This window comes from Myotis myotis, unplaced genomic scaffold (genome assembly GCF_014108235.1).
Source record: "Myotis myotis isolate mMyoMyo1 unplaced genomic scaffold, mMyoMyo1.p scaffold_m19_p_17, whole genome shotgun sequence".
Lineage (NCBI taxonomy): Eukaryota > Metazoa > Chordata > Mammalia > Chiroptera > Vespertilionidae > Myotis > Myotis myotis.
In genome coordinates, this window is record NW_023416321.1 from 39,080,160 (window position 1) to 39,098,075 (window position 17,916).

A 17,916-nucleotide genomic window follows, 5' to 3' on the forward strand; every position below is an offset into this window, starting at 1 on the left:
GTGCATAACTTCTGGTGGGAGCACTGAACGGGGACTTCTGTCTCTCAGGGGACCTGGCTCCAGACTTTGAAGGACTGATACCAAGCCTTGGGGCTGGCCACCTTGAGGTCACTCAGGCCAGCCCTCAGCTGTGGCCTTGCCTGGAGGGGTCAGGACAGAGCACTTGACTGTGCATTAGGCCCTCCCGCCGGCAGAGTCTCACTCCTCACAGCATCCTTGGGAAGGAGGCAGGATGGCTCCTATTTCTCAGATGGGGAAACGGAGGCTTCTGATGGGAAGAGTTGGGACCAGAACTTTGGCCTTGACACCTGCTGCCTCCTCACCTTCTCCTGGGTCAGGGTGAGGCTGCCGTGTGGGCGTGGAGGTGACTCAGGCATGGCACGTGGGCGGGCGGGCACTGCAGCTGTGGCTGGTGGGTGTGGCCTGCCTGGCGCCGAGGGCAGGTGGCCCAGCCAGTTCTGCCTCTGAAGCCTCATTCCAGCCATCTCTCTACCTGTGATGAGAGCCTCCCGCCGCCTCAGCCAGTGCCCCACCGGGGGGCCTTGGGCCCCGGGCATGCGGTGATCTCAGAGCAAGGGCAGCCACCACCACCCGACCTCACCAGGTGAGTGGCCACACAGGCAGCCAGTGCCCTTCAAAGCCCGGGGGAGTCCAGGGGGAACCCAGTGAGAGGGCCTAAGGGGTCCTCTGGGCCATGTCCACCCTTTGTTGCTAGGCCTCAGGCAAGTGTTGGAGGGAGTGTGAGCCTCTAGCAGGGGGAACAAAGCCAGACTTGGGCTGAGCTCTTGGCCCTGGGGCGTGTGCCAGAGCACAGGGTCTGATGGAGCCTGGAGCCTTTCCCCGATTTCCCCGAGGGCTGGGGATCTGGGGAGGGAGAACCTCACAGCTCTCAGGGCCAAGATGAGGTGCCTGTCTTTCCAGCAGGCCCAGGGATGCGGCTCTGTGGGCAGGAGTGATGGGACTTCAGGAGGGGGGAGGCGGCTCTGAGCGGAGAGGGACAGGGCCCAGGCATTCATTCCACAGGTGCCGGGCCAGAGGCGAGGGGCTCCCTGGGCCTGTGGACAGTGCCCGGGCTGGGGAGACAGCCTCCTACCTCCCAGGTGGAAGCCTGATCCAGAGAGAGGGATGCTGCGGCATCGAGAGTCTGGCTGGTGAGAACGCAGGGCCTCCTGGGTGACTCAGGGAGCTAATTACAGCTGCCGATGTCCCAGTCCGAGTTTTCCTGAGCCACTTTGCCCAGCTGCCCAGTGCTGCCCACACCCATGGGCGGGCCCAGGGGAGAGAGGATGGAGCAGACGGCTGCATGCAGAGAGATACAGGGCCCTTGGGGACCATTCAGCCCATTTCTCAGAGTAGAAAACAGAGGCTCAAGGAGGCGTGAGAAACAGGCCTTTCATCCCTCTTCTTTACTCTTGGCCTTCACTTCCGTGCATCTGGCCGCTTACAATGGTCTCTCAATGGGCTGCTGCACCTGGTTGGCCTTAAGGCGCTTCCTCTGAGCTCCCTGCCCCGAGGTGCCCATACTTCTGGTCAAAGGCCTCGGTGAAGACTCCTCCTCTCCCCAGGTTGCTCACCTTTAGTGTGTGTGTGTGTGTGTGTGTGTGTAGGGGCTGTGACATTTGTAAACCGCACTCCAGTCTGACAACAGCCTGCTCCAGACACCTCCTCCAGGAAGCTCTCTTATTTGGGGCAGGATCACCAGTGGCCTCAGTTCCACTCCGCCCAACGGGGCTCTTACAGAAACCTGTCCCTCACCCCCACCTCCCTGACTCCGAGGGAGTTCCCTCAGTGCTGCTCGAGCTGAGAATGGCCCCCATTAACTACAGAGTCACCTCCTGTCCACACAACCCTTTCCCATGGCCAGCCCACCCTTCCCATCCTGATGGCCCCCACAGCAGCCTCCCCTGGCCCCCGCCTCTGGTTTCCCCGTCCCACACGCAGCCTGCTCTCTCCAAGGTGGCTGTCTCCTATGTACCCCGGGGCCTTCCCATGTTCCCCGTTGCCCTGGGGCTCTGCCACAGCACCTGGCTGGCGTCCAGTCCTCACAACTTGACCCATCCTGCTCCCAAGCCTCTTGCTATCGGGGCTCCCCATGAACAACCACACCAGCTCCTTACCACTCGCTCAACTTTTTGACCCCTGGCCTTGGCATTGTCCTTCCTCCAGTCTCCTTAGAAGATGCATCGGTCCCTCTTTCCAGCATCTCCCTCCCACCAGCGCGCAATCCAGCCACACTGACTGTCAATAAAGCAGGTCTGGACGGAGAGGCTGCCTCCTCAGTTGCTCCCTCCACGCGAACAGACAGACACAAGGCTGGTTGCACTGTGCTTTGTGTGGGCAAGAGAGAGCTGGTCAGTGTGTTAGCTACAGAGACCACCAGGTGCTGAGAAATCCAGAAACCAGAGGGGCTGAAGCTGTGTCATTAGGAGCACACTAGAGCAGCGGTTCTCAACCTTCCTAATGCCGCGACCCTTTAATACAGTTCCTCATATTGTGGTGACCCCCAATTTCATTGTGACAAATTGAACATAATGAAAGCATAGTGATTAATCACAAAAACAATATGTAATTATATATGTGTTTTCCGATGGTCTTAGGCGACCCCTGTGAAAGGGTCGTTCGACCCCCAAAGGGGTCTCGACCCACAGGTTGAGAACTGCTGGTCTAGAGCAAAGGAGGTAACAAGTCCTGTTCTGTCATGGAGAGCTCTGAACACAAAATCCGAGATGAGCATTGAGAAAACAGCATTTGGCCTGGCTGGTGTTTCTCAGTGGTTAGCGCATTGGCCTGTCAAGAGAATGTACCTGAGTTGCAGATTTGATCCCCAGCCTCGGTCGGAGCACGAGCTGGAGGCAACCAGTCAATGTGTCTCTCACATTGATGTTTCTCTCTCTCTCTCTCTCTCTCTCTCTCTCTCTCTCTCTCTCGCTCTCCTCTCCCTCCCTCCCTTCCACTCTGTCTAAAAAAATCAATGGAAAAACATCTTCGGGTGAGGCTGAGCAAACAAACAAACAAGAGAAAGCAGAACTTATTCTCAACAATCCACCGGGAGATTGGCGGGGCTGGAGCAGGGAGCAGGGGGCAGGGAGCAGGGGGCAGGGAGCAGGGAGTAGGGAGCAGGGGGCAGGGAGCAGGGGCAGCTTCAGGGACAGTCTCCCTGTCCCTGAGAGCGGTTGGTGGCCTGGGAAGGGAGCGAGTGAGCTCCCCATCCTAGGGGTATAAGCAAGGGCCCCAGGGAGTCTGAAGCCCCCGAAGCTCCTCCATGCCCCTGAGTCAACCCGAGCATCTGTGCTGTGATTGTGTTCTAGCCATGAATGCCCACCCCAAGGAGATGGTGCCCCTCATGGGCAGAAAAGCCACCGTCACCAGTGGGAACCAAGTCGTCCTACAGGAGAAGCGGCCAGCGGAGATCACCCCCACTAAGAAGAGGTAGGACGGGCAGGCTTGGGCCTGGGTGCTGTGCGGGAGTCCTGGTGCTCACTCTCAGGGAGCCCTTGCCTGGGCTGGACCGGAGAGGTTCAGCCTCATCTGCAGTGGCCTGGTGCCCAACGAAGTATAACCGGGTGGGCGGGGAAACCATGTCATAGACCAGTGATGGCGAACCTTTTGAGCTCGGCGTGTCAGCATTTTGAAAAACCCTAACTTAACTCTGGTGCTGTGTCACATATAGAAATTTTTTGATCTTTGCAACCATAGTAAAACAAAGACTTATATTTTAGATATTTATTTTATATACTTAAATGCCCTTTAACAAAGAAAAATCAACCAAAAAAATGATTTCGCGTGTCATAGGTTCGCCATCACTGTCGTAGACTCAGGGGTCCGAGCCAGGGAGGTCAGTGTGACTGGAATCATCAAGGGCGTGTCTGGAGGCACTGAGGCAGGAACCTATAGGAAGACTCCTGGGGAAGGTAAGGGATTGCTGGAGCCATCTGGAGACAAGGGGAAAAAGGTGGGTTGACATTACAGGTGGTCAGGACCCCATACTGGGTACTATTTTCATGCACATCCATTGTGTGCCCAGCCAGGTCACTCACCCTAACGCCACCTGTGTAATGGGGACACCAGCAATGGCACCAACTCATAGGATGATGGTTAATTGGGATCGTGCCATCCAAGTACTCAGCCCGGTGCCTGACCCGCAGTCAGTGTCTAGCCCAGCCGTGGGCAAACTACGGCCCGCGGGCCAGATCCGGCCCATTTGAAATGAATAAAACAAATAAACAAAAAAAGACCGTACCCTTTTATGTAATGATGTTTACTTTGAATTTATATTAGTTCACACAAACACTCCATCCATGCTTTTGTTCCGGCCCTCCGGTCCAGTTTAAGAACCCATTGTGGCCCTCGAGTCAAAAAGTTTGCCCACCCCTGCTCTAGCACATGTTGGCATTGATAGTATTTTTGTAACCTTGAGCTTCATTGTCATCAACACTCCACAGGACCCTTGGGAACGGGGCAGGGCTAGGATGTTTTGACCACTTCCCAGCTGGGAACATGGAGCAGGGAAAGTACTTTTCCAGGGTCACACCTGGCCCCTGAGCTGCCTCCACTGTTGTCCCCCGACCCCCTCAGCCTATTTGTTGCCCCTCAAACCTGAATGCCCCTCCTCCACCCCAGCTGTGCTTCCCCTGGCCCTGGGGTGGGCCGACTGGTCTAGGCTGGCCCATTTGCCTTGCCTCCTTTGCCCCTGTCCCAGGCCCACTCTTGGCCAGAGGTGAGCTTGGTGCTTTCCCTTATATTGGTTGGAGTAATAATCACTGAGGTCTTCTATGTATCAGGTCTGAGGCAGGGACCAGTGAGGAGTCCCATGTGGTTGAAGTGCTGGATGGGTGGGGGAGTTTGAGGAGATGAGTTCCATTGGGGCTGGGCCTTGGTGGTGGGTTAAGGAGAGTGGACAAAACTAAGTGGGGAGCCACAGAGGGTTTGGTGTGAAAGGAAGGGCATGGTGAAATTTGCATTTTGGAAAGGATACTCTGGGTGATCTGCATGGATGACGGATTGGAGGAGAGACTGTTGGGAAGTCCAGGTGGTGAGGTCTGAGCCTGGGTGGTTAGGGGTAGAGAAAAGGGGACCGATCAGAGAGGTATTATGATCATGGGGTCCACGGGATCAACTATGGATGGGGAGGGAGAATGAGAAACAAAAGACATCCCCTTCTTCTGATGGGGGGACCTGGAGGGATGATGGGACCATCTCTGATGGGCATGTCAGAGGAGAAGGGGCAAGATCAGGAGGAATAAGCCAAGTTCAGGTGTGAAATGTTGGCTGAGAGAGGCCCATGGGACATCCAGATGGAAGCTCCATCCCGGAGCACAGGAGAGAAAATTCAGAGGTCAAACATGGAGATCAGATAGGTCTCAGTAGGTCCATGGGGCAGCTTGGATCTCGGTGAGCTTGTCTGAGTAAGAGCAGAGAGATCCTTGAGCCAAGCCCCAAACCATCACCCTCCTGCCTCTCTTCCCCTCCCCCTCCCTCTCATGTTCCCAGAGGAGGTTTGAGTCTCAGGATTGAGGACAGGTTTTCAGGAAAATCCCAGGTTCTTCCAGCAGTCAAGCTGTGATTTTGAGCCCATGCCTGTTCGTGAACTTAACTCTAGGCTCTGCTCTGCCTATGGCCTTAATCAGCCAAGGGCCTGGGTGTGGGATGTGACCTTTTTCTCAGGACGTGGTGGCCCCTTCTCCTTCTGGAAGGCCTTTTAAGAGCCGTTATGTGTGCCGGCTTCTCCCAAGACCCTGAAAATGTGGGCATCTCCCTCAAAACTGAGGATAGAGCTCCTCAGGTCTAGAAAGAAAAAGAAAAGAAAAATTATATGTAAATAACGATGGCAATTGTGACCACTAAGGAAACATGAACTAAGTGGTGGAATTGAAGGCATCAAGAAATCTAGATCAGGGAGAGATTTTTTCCTGAACCAGCATGCCACTCCTGTGAGTAGCTGGCACGGTGACCATCTTACTGGGCAAGGTGATGCCCAGGGACAGCGATGAGGCTGATAAAGGCTGTGGAGGAGTTGGCCTCCTGGCGCTCAGAGCACTTGGGCATTTATTGGGACAAAGCAGGGAGACAGGCTCCTCCCTAGCCCTGGGGCTGCTTGAGGGAGCAGCTCTTTGCCTTCAAAGAGGCAGAAATGCAGGAGAAATAATGCAGAGCTGCCTGCTTACCTGTATGAACAACATCCAGGTGCTGCCCTTTGGTCTGGGCCGAAGGTAGAAGTAAGCAAGCAGCACCTGCTGCAGATCAGGAGCCAGGATGTCACAAGACCTTGCCATCTGCTGGTGATGGAGGGTGAGAGGTGGCCTGTGAGGTGGCAAGTAGGATAGGCCTGGGACAGGCCTTCATGGTCCAGCAGCTCCCTGCCCCAGGAGTTAGATCCTTGCCCACTGTTGGGTCCTCTCCACCCTGACTCTTACCACCCTCCTTTCAAGCCCCCAAAGACTTCATTTTTCAGAAATTCGTACCATTTGCAACAGCATGGATGGAACTAGAGAGAATTATGCTAAGTGAAATAAGCCAGTCAGTGAAAGAAAAATACCACATGATCTCACTCATTTATGGATATTAAAGAACATTATAAACTGATGAACAAAAATAGATACAGAGGCAGAGCTGCCTCGAACAGACTGTCAAACTACAGTGGGAATGCTGGGAGGGTTGGGGTGGGGGAGGTAAGAGATCAATCGAAGGACTTGTATGCACGCATATAAGCATAACCAATGGATGCAAGACACTGGGGTGGGGGGTGAGGGCATGTGCGGGGGGGGGGGGGGGGGAGGGGGGGTGTGAGGGGGTGAGGTAGGGGAGGCCAGGGGAAGGTCAATGGGGAAAAAAAGGAGACATATGTACTACTATTTGTAATACTTTAAACAATAAAATACAATTTACAAATTAAAAAAAAAGACTTCCTTTCTCAAACACAGCCCCTACCTCCCTTCCAGGTGCTTCTCTCATGCTGCTCTTTCTGCTTCCAGGGCTTTTCTCAAACCACAGGCCCATTTCAAGATCCTGCCCAAATCTCACCCAACAGATCACAGAACCTTCCCCATCCCTGTCCTCAACTGGGAGGACCTTCTCCTCCCCTGAGCTCATATAGTCTCTCTGAACAGGTAGCACAGTTAGTTATTAGGACAATGTCTTAGCTCTGGTTGAGATCTCTGAGGTCAGCGCCTCTCGAGAGGTCATCTCTTCCCTTCCTGCCCCCAGGTTTCCTATGCAGAGCATACTCATAGTTATGGAGTAAGTGGGTGAGTCAGTGAAGGAGCAGGCAAGACAAGGAGAGGAGTGGGTGGGTTGATGAGTAAGTAGCCTGTTGGCTCAGCACAGTCCCTCAGCATCAGTGAGAACACCTCACGGCGAGATGAGGACACACTCCTTCCCTGCCCTCGGGCCCTCAGTCTCCAGGCCTGGAGTGGATAGATACTTTCATGATTTGGTTTTCTGGAGCGTTCTTAAGACCCCTGTGGGCTCTGGGAGGAGGCCCTGAGAAGGAGGAGGAGTGGAGGAGAGCCAAAGGACCTCTCCCCAGCTTCTTGTGTAAAACTGAGAATGAGAGGTGAGGACTTCCGGCAACTGAGAGCCTAGTGGGAGTCACTTGAGGGTTGCAACCTCCAAACAGCATTTGCAGGGTAAGGTTGTGTTGGTCTGTTTGCTTATTAGTCCAGCTCACCAGTCTCTCTATTCACATATTTATGCACCCAACTAAGTCCTCAGCCTCCTTCCCTTCCTTCCTTCCTTCCTTCTTTCCCTCCTTCCTTCCTTCCTTCTTTCCTTCCTTCCTTCCTCCCTCCTTTCCTTCCTTTTTAACTTCCTTCCTTTCTTCCCTCCTTCCCTTTTCCTTTCCTTTCCTTTTCCTTCCTTCCTTCTTTCCTTCCTTCCTTTATTCCTCCCTCCCTTTCTCCCTCCCTCCCTTTCATCCATTCATGAATTCAGCATCTATCCATCTATTCATTCATCCACTCATCTGTCCATCTATTCCACCAGCCATTCTTCTTTTCATTCATTTATCTTTCACTCATTGCCTATCTATCTCCCTGTTCATCCATTTAGTTTCTTCTGAGTGTCAGGACCAGTGTTGGGTTCTGGTGAATCAAGGATAAAACAACTGTAGTTTCTGCATTGAGAAACTTGTAGCTGAAGGATAGTGCATTATTTAGATCAAGGAAAGCAATGGCTGCCTGGTTGGTGTTGCCCAGTGGTTAAGCGTTGGCCCATGAACCAAGAGGTCGCCACTTTGATTCCTAGGCAGGGAATATACCTGGGTTGCGGGCCTGATCCCTGGTGGGAGGCTTGTAGGAGGCAGGCAATCGATGTTTCTCTCCCATCAATGTTTCTATCTCTTTATCCCTCTCCCCTCCTTTCTAAAAGTCAATTAAAAAAGAAAAGCAATGGCCTCATTGTGCTGTGCCCTGGCCTGATCATTGGGGTCAGTTTTGGCCAACCTACTAGAACAGTGACTCTGTGAGGAGAGAGATTTTGCACAAGTGTTCACCACTATATCCCCAGTTCCTAGAACAGTGCCTGGCACATTATAGGTGCTCAACAAATATTTGTTGAGTAAATGTATTGCTGAGGAGCCCAGACAGGCAGGGATAGCTTTGGGGTGGCTATTGTGGTGGCACTGCAGGGGGCAGGGGAATGGTGCTTGGACTCGATGACCTCTGATGCCCATTTCACCTGGACAGTCCCTAAGTGATTACCCCAGCGTTCTCCTGATCCAGAATCCAAGCCCTGAGGGGTCATCTGACCCGGCCATTCTCTACCCAGGTGAGGACACTTGGCCCTGCGATGGCAAGAGACCACCTGGGGTCACATAGGAGGCAGAGGCAAAAGCAGAGGCAGAGGCAGAGGCAGAGCCAGAATAGAACCCAGGCCTTAGGATCCCAGCCAGGGGTTTACTCCTTCCTTTGTCTTCTCTTTTGGAAGAAGGATATGATTTTAGGTCAGACCAGAAGGTTCCTCTTGGTGGGCAGGAGACAGGAAGGTGAGGGCCAATGTATCAACCGACACTGCCCCCACCCCACTTATGCCCATTTCTGGATTAGTTGAGCCTTCCAGACTTGTCTGTGGCTGGAGGAAAGGAGAGGAAAGGGATTCCCCAGGCTAGGCCTGGGTCTCCCTCCTGCCTGCCCCACCCCAGGGGTAGCTGTGTTGGGTGCCTCCCTCTGCAGCTAATTCCTGGAGCTGGTTTAGTGGGAAGCAGACCCGGAGGGCTGAGGGGAGAGCAGAGCAGCATGGAGAGTGGCATGAGCCCGAGGCTGGACGTGAGGAGTCAGGTTCTCTGACTAACTTGGCTTTTATGCTCAGGGGTGACTGTGGATGAGTGGCTTCTCCATGCTGGGCCTTGGTTCCCCCTTCTGTAGAATGGGGCCACCATCCCTCCTCTGCTCTCCTCCCTTGAACTTGGTATGACTGGGACTGTACTTTGGGAGCTCTTCTGTGGTCTTGGGTATTGATCCTCTAGGCCTGGGAGGGAGGCAGGCAGCAAAGATGCTTAGGAGAGAGGCCACCTCGTCAGGAGGCCCAGTCCAGGCCAGGGCACGGAGCCAGGGCACAGCCAGCACTTGCACTGCAGCGGCCATGGGTGGGGGTGTTGCTGCCACCGAGGTCATCCTCAGCCCGATCCTCACCATCCTGGTTGTCACGAGAAGGCGTGTCTCTGAGTGTGGGATTGTGGGTTCTGAGAGCATGCGTGTCTGCATTTGTGGGTGTGTCTGAAGGCGGGCCCCTCCCTCACCCTCCACTGCTCCTCACCTCCACTTCCAAAGTGCTTTCCTGAGTTTTCCTTCCTGACAAGGATTCCCAGCATGAGAGATGATAGAAGGGGGTGGAGTGTGGGGTGGGGACTGTCCCTGAGCAGCCAGTGTAACGCCAAGAAAGGCCCCTGTACATCTCAGGGTCTTGGGACTTCTCCGGAAGGTTCAGCTTCAGACCTGAGGTGGGCGGGGCAATGGGGGGTGGGGGCTAATGGGTGGGGATGGAGGAATTAGTTCCCATTGGCATGTTCCCCATCCCTGCTGCGTCCTTTGCACCTGGAGGCAGCTGCAGACAGGAAAACCCCCCTTAGGTGGCAGGCCACCCCAGCAGAGACCACTGGATTCATCCAGCCAGTGTTTCTAGTGAGAAGTCACCCAGAGCAGCTTTGAATCCAGGCTCTGCCACCTACCAGCTGTGTGATGCCAGAGCCCCCACATGCCCACCTATGAAATGCGGCTGAGAGGACAAGACCCACCTCTCAGGGCTGCTGTGAGGCCCTGAGTCCAGCATGGAGCTGGTGGAGAGGGCCGCACCCTTGGCAGCAGGGTTGCGGGACCCGCAGGGGAAAGGCCCCGCCCCCGCTCTAATGGCCTTGCTTGGTTGTCCCCCTAGCGCGCACTTCTTCCTGGAGATTGAAGGGTTTGAGCCCAACCCCACAGTCGCCAAGACCTCTCCCCCCATCTTCTCCAAGCCGATGGATTCCAACATCCGGCAGTGGTGAGTACCACCCGCTGCCCAGCCTCCTGCCCCGGCTGGCCCTCAGCTCCAGAGGAAGGCAGTGACTGGCCCTAGCCACATGGCCGGGCCTGGCTGTGGCGTGCTAACATGGTTCGTCTTTAAAGTCACCCCCTTTCCTTCTCTTCCCTCTCCCCTCCAGCCTCTCTGGCAACTGTGATGACATGGACTCCCCGCAATCCCCTCAGGATGATGCGACAGAGACCCCATCCAATCCCAACAGCCCCAGGTGAGCCTGCCCTTCCCCTCCTCCCAGTGTCCACCAGGCAGATGCCAGGAGGACAGGCACTGGAACCCTGAAGGAAAGAGAAAAAAGCCACCATTCTTGGGGCCAGGGACAAATGCCTGGGCCCATGGCTGTGATGTGTAGGAAATTTATTGGGGGAGGGGAGTGTTACACTTGATAAGCTGTAAAAGTAATACCCATCCATTACAGCAGGCAGCGCAAGGGGAACTTCATGCAATACCATGTATGCAAATTTAAAATGCATGGTCTGCCTATGGCCTGGAGGATGGTGGTGAAACACCAAACAAGTGTACGTTTTGCAAGAACACACACACACACAAAGGATACCCGTCAACGAGTTACCATGGTTGCCTATTTGGAGTGTGGGGGCGGGGAGGGGTAGATAAAAACATTCAAACAACACAAAATATGAAAATGAAATGTTCCTTCCCCTAATCCCATACTTTCAAGGTATTTACAGGTACCCTTCCTAGTCATTACTGTGTGTTTCCAAATACGCATTTTGATAAATGTGGTTGCATTTGGATTAGAAGGGGAGACTGCGTAGATGCCTTGGATCCCAGGGGCCTGGAGTGCGAATGGAGGGGTTACCAGGCACTGTGACAGCACGCGGAGATGTTGGGGGTGCAGTTGGGGGTGTAGGCACGGCAGCTCTGGTGGGAAACGAGGAGAGGGTAGGGGTGGGGGTGCACGTGTGGTGAGTTGGAAACCTTTTCTGGCCTCAGTGCAAACCTGGCCAAAGAAGAGCAGAGGCGGAAAAAGAAGCGGCTGAAGAAGTGCCTCTTTGCGGCTGTGTCCGAGGGCTGCGTGGAGGAGCTGGTGCAGCTGCTGGTGGAGCTGCAGGAGCTTTGCAAGAGGCGCCGCAACCTGGACGTGCCCGGTCAGTGCCAGGCCCTGGCAGAGGGTGCGGGGCTGGGGTCCCTGCTTGGCTCCTGCTGTCCACCTTCCCTCCCACCGTCCCGTGGGGCTGGCGTGTGAGGAGCCTTGAGTGCTGTGTTAGGGACTTTGAACCTGACTCTGAGGGCAATGGGGAGCCATGGAGGGGCTTAGACAGGTGAGGGTCATGGTCTGGCTACTGCCTGGAGGATGGGGGTGAAGCTGGAGGAGGCTGCTGTCCAGGTGGAGTTAGGACCCCAGCGGAGGGCTGAGGGAGGGGAACAGCATTTGGGCAGCGACGCTGGCAGGACTCAAAGATGTGGACAGTGAGGGAGAGGAAGGAGTCGGGTGGTGCCATTGGTGACTTGGTGGATGGTGCAGCCCAAGCTGTCTAGGGGACTAGGGGAGTAGCAGTTTAGGGCGAGTCGTTGAGCTCTATTTGTAGGCTACCAGGAGCGGCAGGCTGGAGACTTCAGGATGTTTGTCTACTTCTAGACAGTGGGAAGCCATGGGTACTGGTAAGATTGCCTCCTGCCAGGGAGAGGGTGAAGAAGCCAAAGAATGAAAGATGAGGCTCTCCTGGGCCTCTGGGAAGGAGGAGCCAGCAAAGGAGCTGGAGAGTGGGGTGTGTAGGCTCCGGGAGGCTAGCAGGGGCCATGCACAAGGTCTAGAGGTCTGAGGCTGCTTCTCCTACACCCTGGGCTCCCCTCCTATGGGCCCCTCCTGCAGCTCCACCCTGTGATCTTGCCTGCAGACTTCCTCATGCACAAGCTGACGGCCTCAGACACAGGGAAGACCTGCCTGATGAAGGCCTTGCTGAACATCAACCCCAACACCAAGGAGATCGTGCGGATCCTGCTCGCCTTTGCCGATGAGAACGACATTCTGGACAGGTTCATCAACGCCGAGTATACCGAGGAGGCCTACGAAGGTACCTGCCTGGGGGAGGGGTGTGCAGACAGTGGGTGACGGCCAGGCCACACAGATCATTGAAAGCCCAAAGCACATGGCGTGGCACTCGGCACTCTTCCTTCCTTCATTTGGCAAATAATTTTGAGCACCGACCACATGCCAGGCATTGTTTTTGGCACCGGGGTGCAGTGGCGAACATGACAGATGAAGGCCATGGCTCTACAGAAGGTAATTTTATATGGAAAATGCTTTGAAAATAAAATGAAAGAGGTTAATGTGACCGAAAGTAACTGGGGATGGGCAACTTTAGGGCGGATGGTCAGAGAGGTGACCTTTGACCCGAGGTCTGTCCGATGAGAGGGATCCAGACCAAGGCAAGGGCACTGGCTCGAGATAGGAAGGAACTAGGTACATTGGAGTGATGGAGAAAGAAAGCTGGAGATGAGGTTAGAGAGCTGGGCGGGGCCAACACATGGCAACTATTAGTATCATCACTGTCATTATTATCAACTGCCCCAGTTGGGTCTCAATTTTGTGGTTTCTCTCTCAGATGGACCAGGGAGGAACAAGGAGACCCCCTGGGGCAGTGTTTCCTTGCCCAGGAAATATGTTGTGAATAATCAGTAAGGTGGATCCTCATTTGAATCTTTGGAGTCAGTAAACATCCCGTTAGGATCTAATGAGATGCTTGTGGCAAAAATGTTGGGCTCAAGGATTACGGATGCTGCCTTACTGATATGCCAGGGGCACGAAACGTCTCAGCTTTTTGCAGGTGGGAGTCTAGGTTGGGCCCTTACCTTTTCTCATGGGATAAAGTCATTATTTATTTATTTATTTAAACTCTGCACAGTTTCATAAGAGTTTTTGTTACATAAAAAAAGTCAAGGATTATGAAAAACTAAAAGCTATCAATTTGGAAGAGAGGAAAGTCAGGGAATATTGTTGCAACTGAGTGCAGAACTGCACATTGAGTTCCCTGGTAGCCACAGCAAAGAGAGAAAGGGAATGCGCTATATAATGTTTCAGCCTGTCACTAGGGAGTTGATACTAGCCCTGTAGCCAAGGAGGGTTAGGCCAGTGCCTCAAGCTTCTCTGTCCTGAATCGTCTCCCTTTTCAGGCCCTCTTTTCTTCTTGTCAGTCTTGTAGGGACGTACAGACTCCTACTTCTAGCAGCATGTTCTCCTTGAGGGCAGGGATGGACTTTGCCTTCCCCATAGTGGATCCTCTGATGCCCTTGGGGTCTCACATCAGAGGTCCTTGATAAATACGTTTTGAATGAGTGACTACATGAAGATTAGTTTCTCTATTAAGGCTTTGCTGTCCTGGCTGCAAATCCTGCCTCTCTCCTTTCTCAGCCTCCCCTTGTCCTTTCCTTCTGTCGCGAATCTATGTCTTGCTGGTGGGTTGGTGGGGGGCTGTGGGCACCCAGTCTTTCTCTGCATGGTGGGAAGAACCATTTACCCCTGTCTTCCCAGACACAACCCTCTCCCCTACTCTTCCTCCTGATGGTAGCTGCTGATACCTTCCCTCCCCTGTTCTAGGCACTTCTTGCATCAGGGACTGCAACAGTAGCACTTTTCCTTACCTTGGGCATCAACTGGCCTTTCTGAGCCGCAGTTTCCCCATCTGGCAGAGGCTGATATTTCCTCTCTATACTGCTAAGAGGATACAATGACATCTTTTAAAATATTATTTTTAGCATTTTATCAGAGGCCTTCAGGGACTTACTTTTTAAAAAACGATTTAATTAAATTTTTTATTGAAAAATTTAAGCATACTTTTGAAATATTAGCATAATGAACCTCTAGATATTCATCAGTGAGATTCAGCATAGCAATTTATTTTTAATTGCATAAATAGTACGTGAATAGAATTTCATTGTAAAACATTCGAATATTTTAATTAAGTTAAAGAGGAACGCTTTGCTTGTTTCTCACTCTCTTCTCCAGAGATGATTAGTATGGGGTGTATGCTTTGAGGACGTTCCTAGGTTTTTGACATATGTGTGTATGTGCACATACAAATAGATAACTATTTATTCATTTATCTACTTATTTAACGCAGAGCAGTGATAAATAAGTTGTACTGTTCTACAACTTACTTTTTTGGGGGTTAACTATACATCTTTGACACCTTCTCATGCCAGAATATGAAAGTCTGCCTCCTCTTTACCTGCTTAGTCTGAGTATAACTGTATTGTGGCTAATTTCACCCTTTTCCCGTGGACAGACATCCAGGTCGTTTCCAATATTTTGTTATGAGAACGTCTCGATGCACACTCTTCTCTATGACCTGTGCACAGCGAACACGAGTTTTAGGGAAAGACTGTGAACTGGCCTTTCTGGGTCCAGAGGCATTCACATTAAAATTAGAATGGTTACTGCCCTGGCCAGTGTGGCTCAATTGATTGGGTGTCATCCTGTGCACTGAAAGGTTACTGGCTCGACTTCTAGTCAGGGCACATGCTTGAGTTTCGGGCTCGATCCCTGGTAAAGGGCGTGCAGAAGGCAGCCAATCTATGTTTTGCTCTCACACGAATGTTTCTATCTCTCTCGCCCTCTCCCTTCCTCTCTCTCTAAAAAAAAAAAAAAAAAAAAAATTAGAATACTTGACAAATTTGACACCAAAAAGTATTACTCTCTCCTCACAAAAGAATACAAAGGTTCTCCTTCTCCATACTCTTCACTAATCCTTTTTTAAAAAGTCTTTAACGCATTAGGCTCAAATAGAATTCATTAGGTTCAAATTTTCATTTTCCTGATTACCAGTGATTCTGAATATCTTTCAGTTTCTTTATTGCCTATGTGTATTTTCTTCTCTGAGGGGTTCTTAATATTCTTTTCTTGTTTCCTTTTAGGTTGTTTGTCTTTTTATTGATTTGCAGAGCTCTTATTATGGACTTTAAAAAAATACATGGTCTCTTTTATATGTCTCAAATATTTTCCCTGGCCTACCAGTTGCCTTTCAACTTTCTTTAAGATGTCTTTCAAAATACAGAAACATTTAATTTTTATGTAAGCAAACATGTCAGTTTTTTATTTATGGTTTCTGCATTTTGGATCTTGCTTAAGAAGGTTTTCTGTACCAATGGGTTAGTTATAAACAAATTTTCCAATTTAAAAAAAAAAAAAGCTTAGTTCTTTAACCCACCAGGAATTTATTTTTATGTACGGCAAGACAGCAGCTCTTTGGGAAATGCTGTTTCTGGTGGGACATTCTGAGATACAGCGCGCACACACACACACACACACACACACACACACACACACACGAGGGTTCTGAAGGCTCTACCAACAGGGTTAATGTCCCTTCTCCACCTCCCTGCTCCTGAGCCCTGTTCCCTTCCTCAGTCACCAGCACCAGTCACCCAGCTCCCAGGCCAGACACCCGGACCTAACCTGAGACACCCCTTCGTCCCCAAGCCCCACAGACCACCTGAGGGCTCTTTCTCTTAGGGTTCTTGGCTCCACCGAGCAGAGTTCCACATAAGTCTGGGATCTTGTTAAGACCTCCTCCAGTTTTGCAGCCAGAGTGGTCTAAAAATGCACACGTCCTAAACCCCAAACTCGGGTCATGTCACTTCCCTGCTTCCACACCTGCTGACTCCCCTGGCCCTTAGGCTCAGGTTCTAAGGGTCACCCGGCTTAGCAGGCCTTGAGCTGGCCCCACCAGCCTTGCTAAACTCACCCGATGGGCCTACAGGCCACTCTGGGAAGGCCCTCAGCGCGGGGACTGGAGGCAGAGCCCCTGCCCCGGTCCTGGAGCGCCCCCTCCTGGGTGGTAGCGAGACTGTGCTGCCGCGGAACGAGAAGCAAAACTGCATCCCGCGGGCACTGTGCCCCCAGCTGGCGACACCAACACCAGACAGGCGGCTTACTTCGCCACAGTTCCGTGGAGGGTGGGAAGGAGGCCAGGCAGGGTGTCACCAGGGTCTCAGCCGCTGAGCGCCCCCCGACCCCCACCCCACCCCACCCTGTCCGCAGGGCAGACGGCGCTGAATATCGCCATCGAGCGGCGGCAGCGAGACATCACAGCGCTGCTCATCGCGGCCGGCGCCGACGTCAACGCCCACGCCAAGGGGGTCTTCTTCAACCCCAAGTACCAGCACGAGGGCTTCTACTTCGGTGGGTGCCGCCGCCGGGCTGGGGCTGGGGCTTGGGGTCCGGAAGGAGGGCGGAGGGAGAGGCGCTAGGGGCTGGGGGCTGGAGGCCGGCTCTGAGCTGTCCCGAGAGCAGAACCTGGTCCAGAGTGGGGGCAGGGGCGACCCTTCTGAATTGGGCCAGAGAGGGCGGGCTGGGAGGTGGCGAGCCTGCAGTCGGGGAGAGTCTAAGAAGGCACCCCGGGGAGGGAGAGCAAGCAGATCCCTGGGTCCCAGGCGCAGAGAAGGCTCTGGGCGGGGGAATGAGCTGCCCAGGGTAGGAGGACTGGTGTGGGCGTCCTGGCTGCCCGCTCAGCCTCTGTGCCCTGTGCTCAGTCCTCAGGACTGCAAGCGGAGTCAACAGTGAGAGTATGAAAAATTCTCCCACTGTCCACAAATGCATACCGCCAGGCTAGCGCCGGAAACAAACAGCTCCGTCACACCAAGAATTGTCCTGGTACAATTGTCCTGTAGTCAACCTTGCTTCTCACCCCACCCAGCCCTGACTGACTGACAACCACTGACCTGTTTCCTCTTCTGGGTGGTTCCTGCATCAGCCGGGCTAGATGGGTCTGGGTGGCCTTGAGGGCAGGTCTTGTCCAGTCCGTTGCCCAGTATCAGGTCTGGCTGACGCCGGTGTTGGGGAACATTTGGGGGGTGGGATGAAGAAAGGGGACAGGACGGAGTTTGGGAGGTGAGCCGCAGGAGACCTGCTATCCCGCCCTGGTTCTGCCCCGGGCTTGCGGTGTGACCAGGTGTGAGTCACCTGCCTTCGTTCTTGAATATTTCTCGAGCACTCACTGTACAGAAGGTACTGTTCTAGGTGTTTGAAATGTATCAGTGAGCAAAACTAAGGTCCCTCCCCTCATGGAACTTACATTCTAGATGGGAAAGAGAACATCAATAATAAACACAGTAAATAACGTTAATTAACATGTTAGAATATGATAAATGCCATCGAAAAATAACAAGTAAAGCAGGAGAAGTGGAAACCGAGTTCTAGGGCAGGAAGGAGGTGGATTTCAATTTTATTTATTTATTTTTATGATTTCAGAGAGGAAGGGAGGGGGAAAGAGATGAGAGAGAATCATTGATTGGCTGCCTCCTGCACATCCCCTACTAGGGATCAAGCCTGCAACCCAGGCATGTGCCCTTGACTGGAATCGAACCCGGGACCCTTTAGTCTGCAGGCTGATGTTCTAGCCATTGAGCCAAACCAGCTAGGGCGAGTTCAATTTTAAATAGGACAGTTAG

The 17,916-nt window shown here is 52.9% G+C and overlaps 1 protein-coding gene and 1 long non-coding RNA gene across 9 annotated transcripts in view; one reads left to right on the forward strand and one right to left on the reverse strand.

The window, feature by feature from the left end:
- The first annotated feature begins 413 nt into the window (after nt 1–413).
- Nucleotides 414–17,916, forward strand: part of TRPV3 (transient receptor potential cation channel subfamily V member 3) — a 37,691-nt gene continuing 20,188 nt past the window's right edge. For 3 of the 8 annotated variants that reach the window (XR_004972959.1, XM_036341323.1, XM_036341325.1), the window contains exons 1-7: nt 420–604; nt 3,309–3,429; nt 10,366–10,470; nt 10,631–10,717; nt 11,461–11,615; nt 12,366–12,542; nt 16,508–16,648. Coding sequence is in view for 7 of the 8 variants with exons in the window: in XM_036341323.1 (XP_036197216.1) it covers nt 3,311–3,429; nt 10,366–10,470; nt 10,631–10,717; nt 11,461–11,615; nt 12,366–12,542; nt 16,508–16,648 (784 nt within the window). In the remaining variant the exon portion in view is untranslated. Of the gene's footprint in view, nt 605–3,308; nt 3,430–10,365; nt 10,471–10,630; nt 10,718–11,460; nt 11,616–12,365; nt 12,543–16,507; nt 16,649–17,916 lie in introns of all 8 variants that reach the window. The other 5 variants (XM_036341324.1, XM_036341327.1, XM_036341330.1 and 2 more) reach the window with 4 other exon arrangements.
- LOC118672021 lies at nt 9,630–17,389 on the reverse strand. The gene is made up of 3 exons (XR_004972960.1): nt 17,188–17,389; nt 14,110–14,182; nt 9,630–9,929 (listed from the first exon to the last, which is right to left on the reverse strand). It is a non-coding gene; the product is annotated as an uncharacterized LOC118672021 (long non-coding RNA).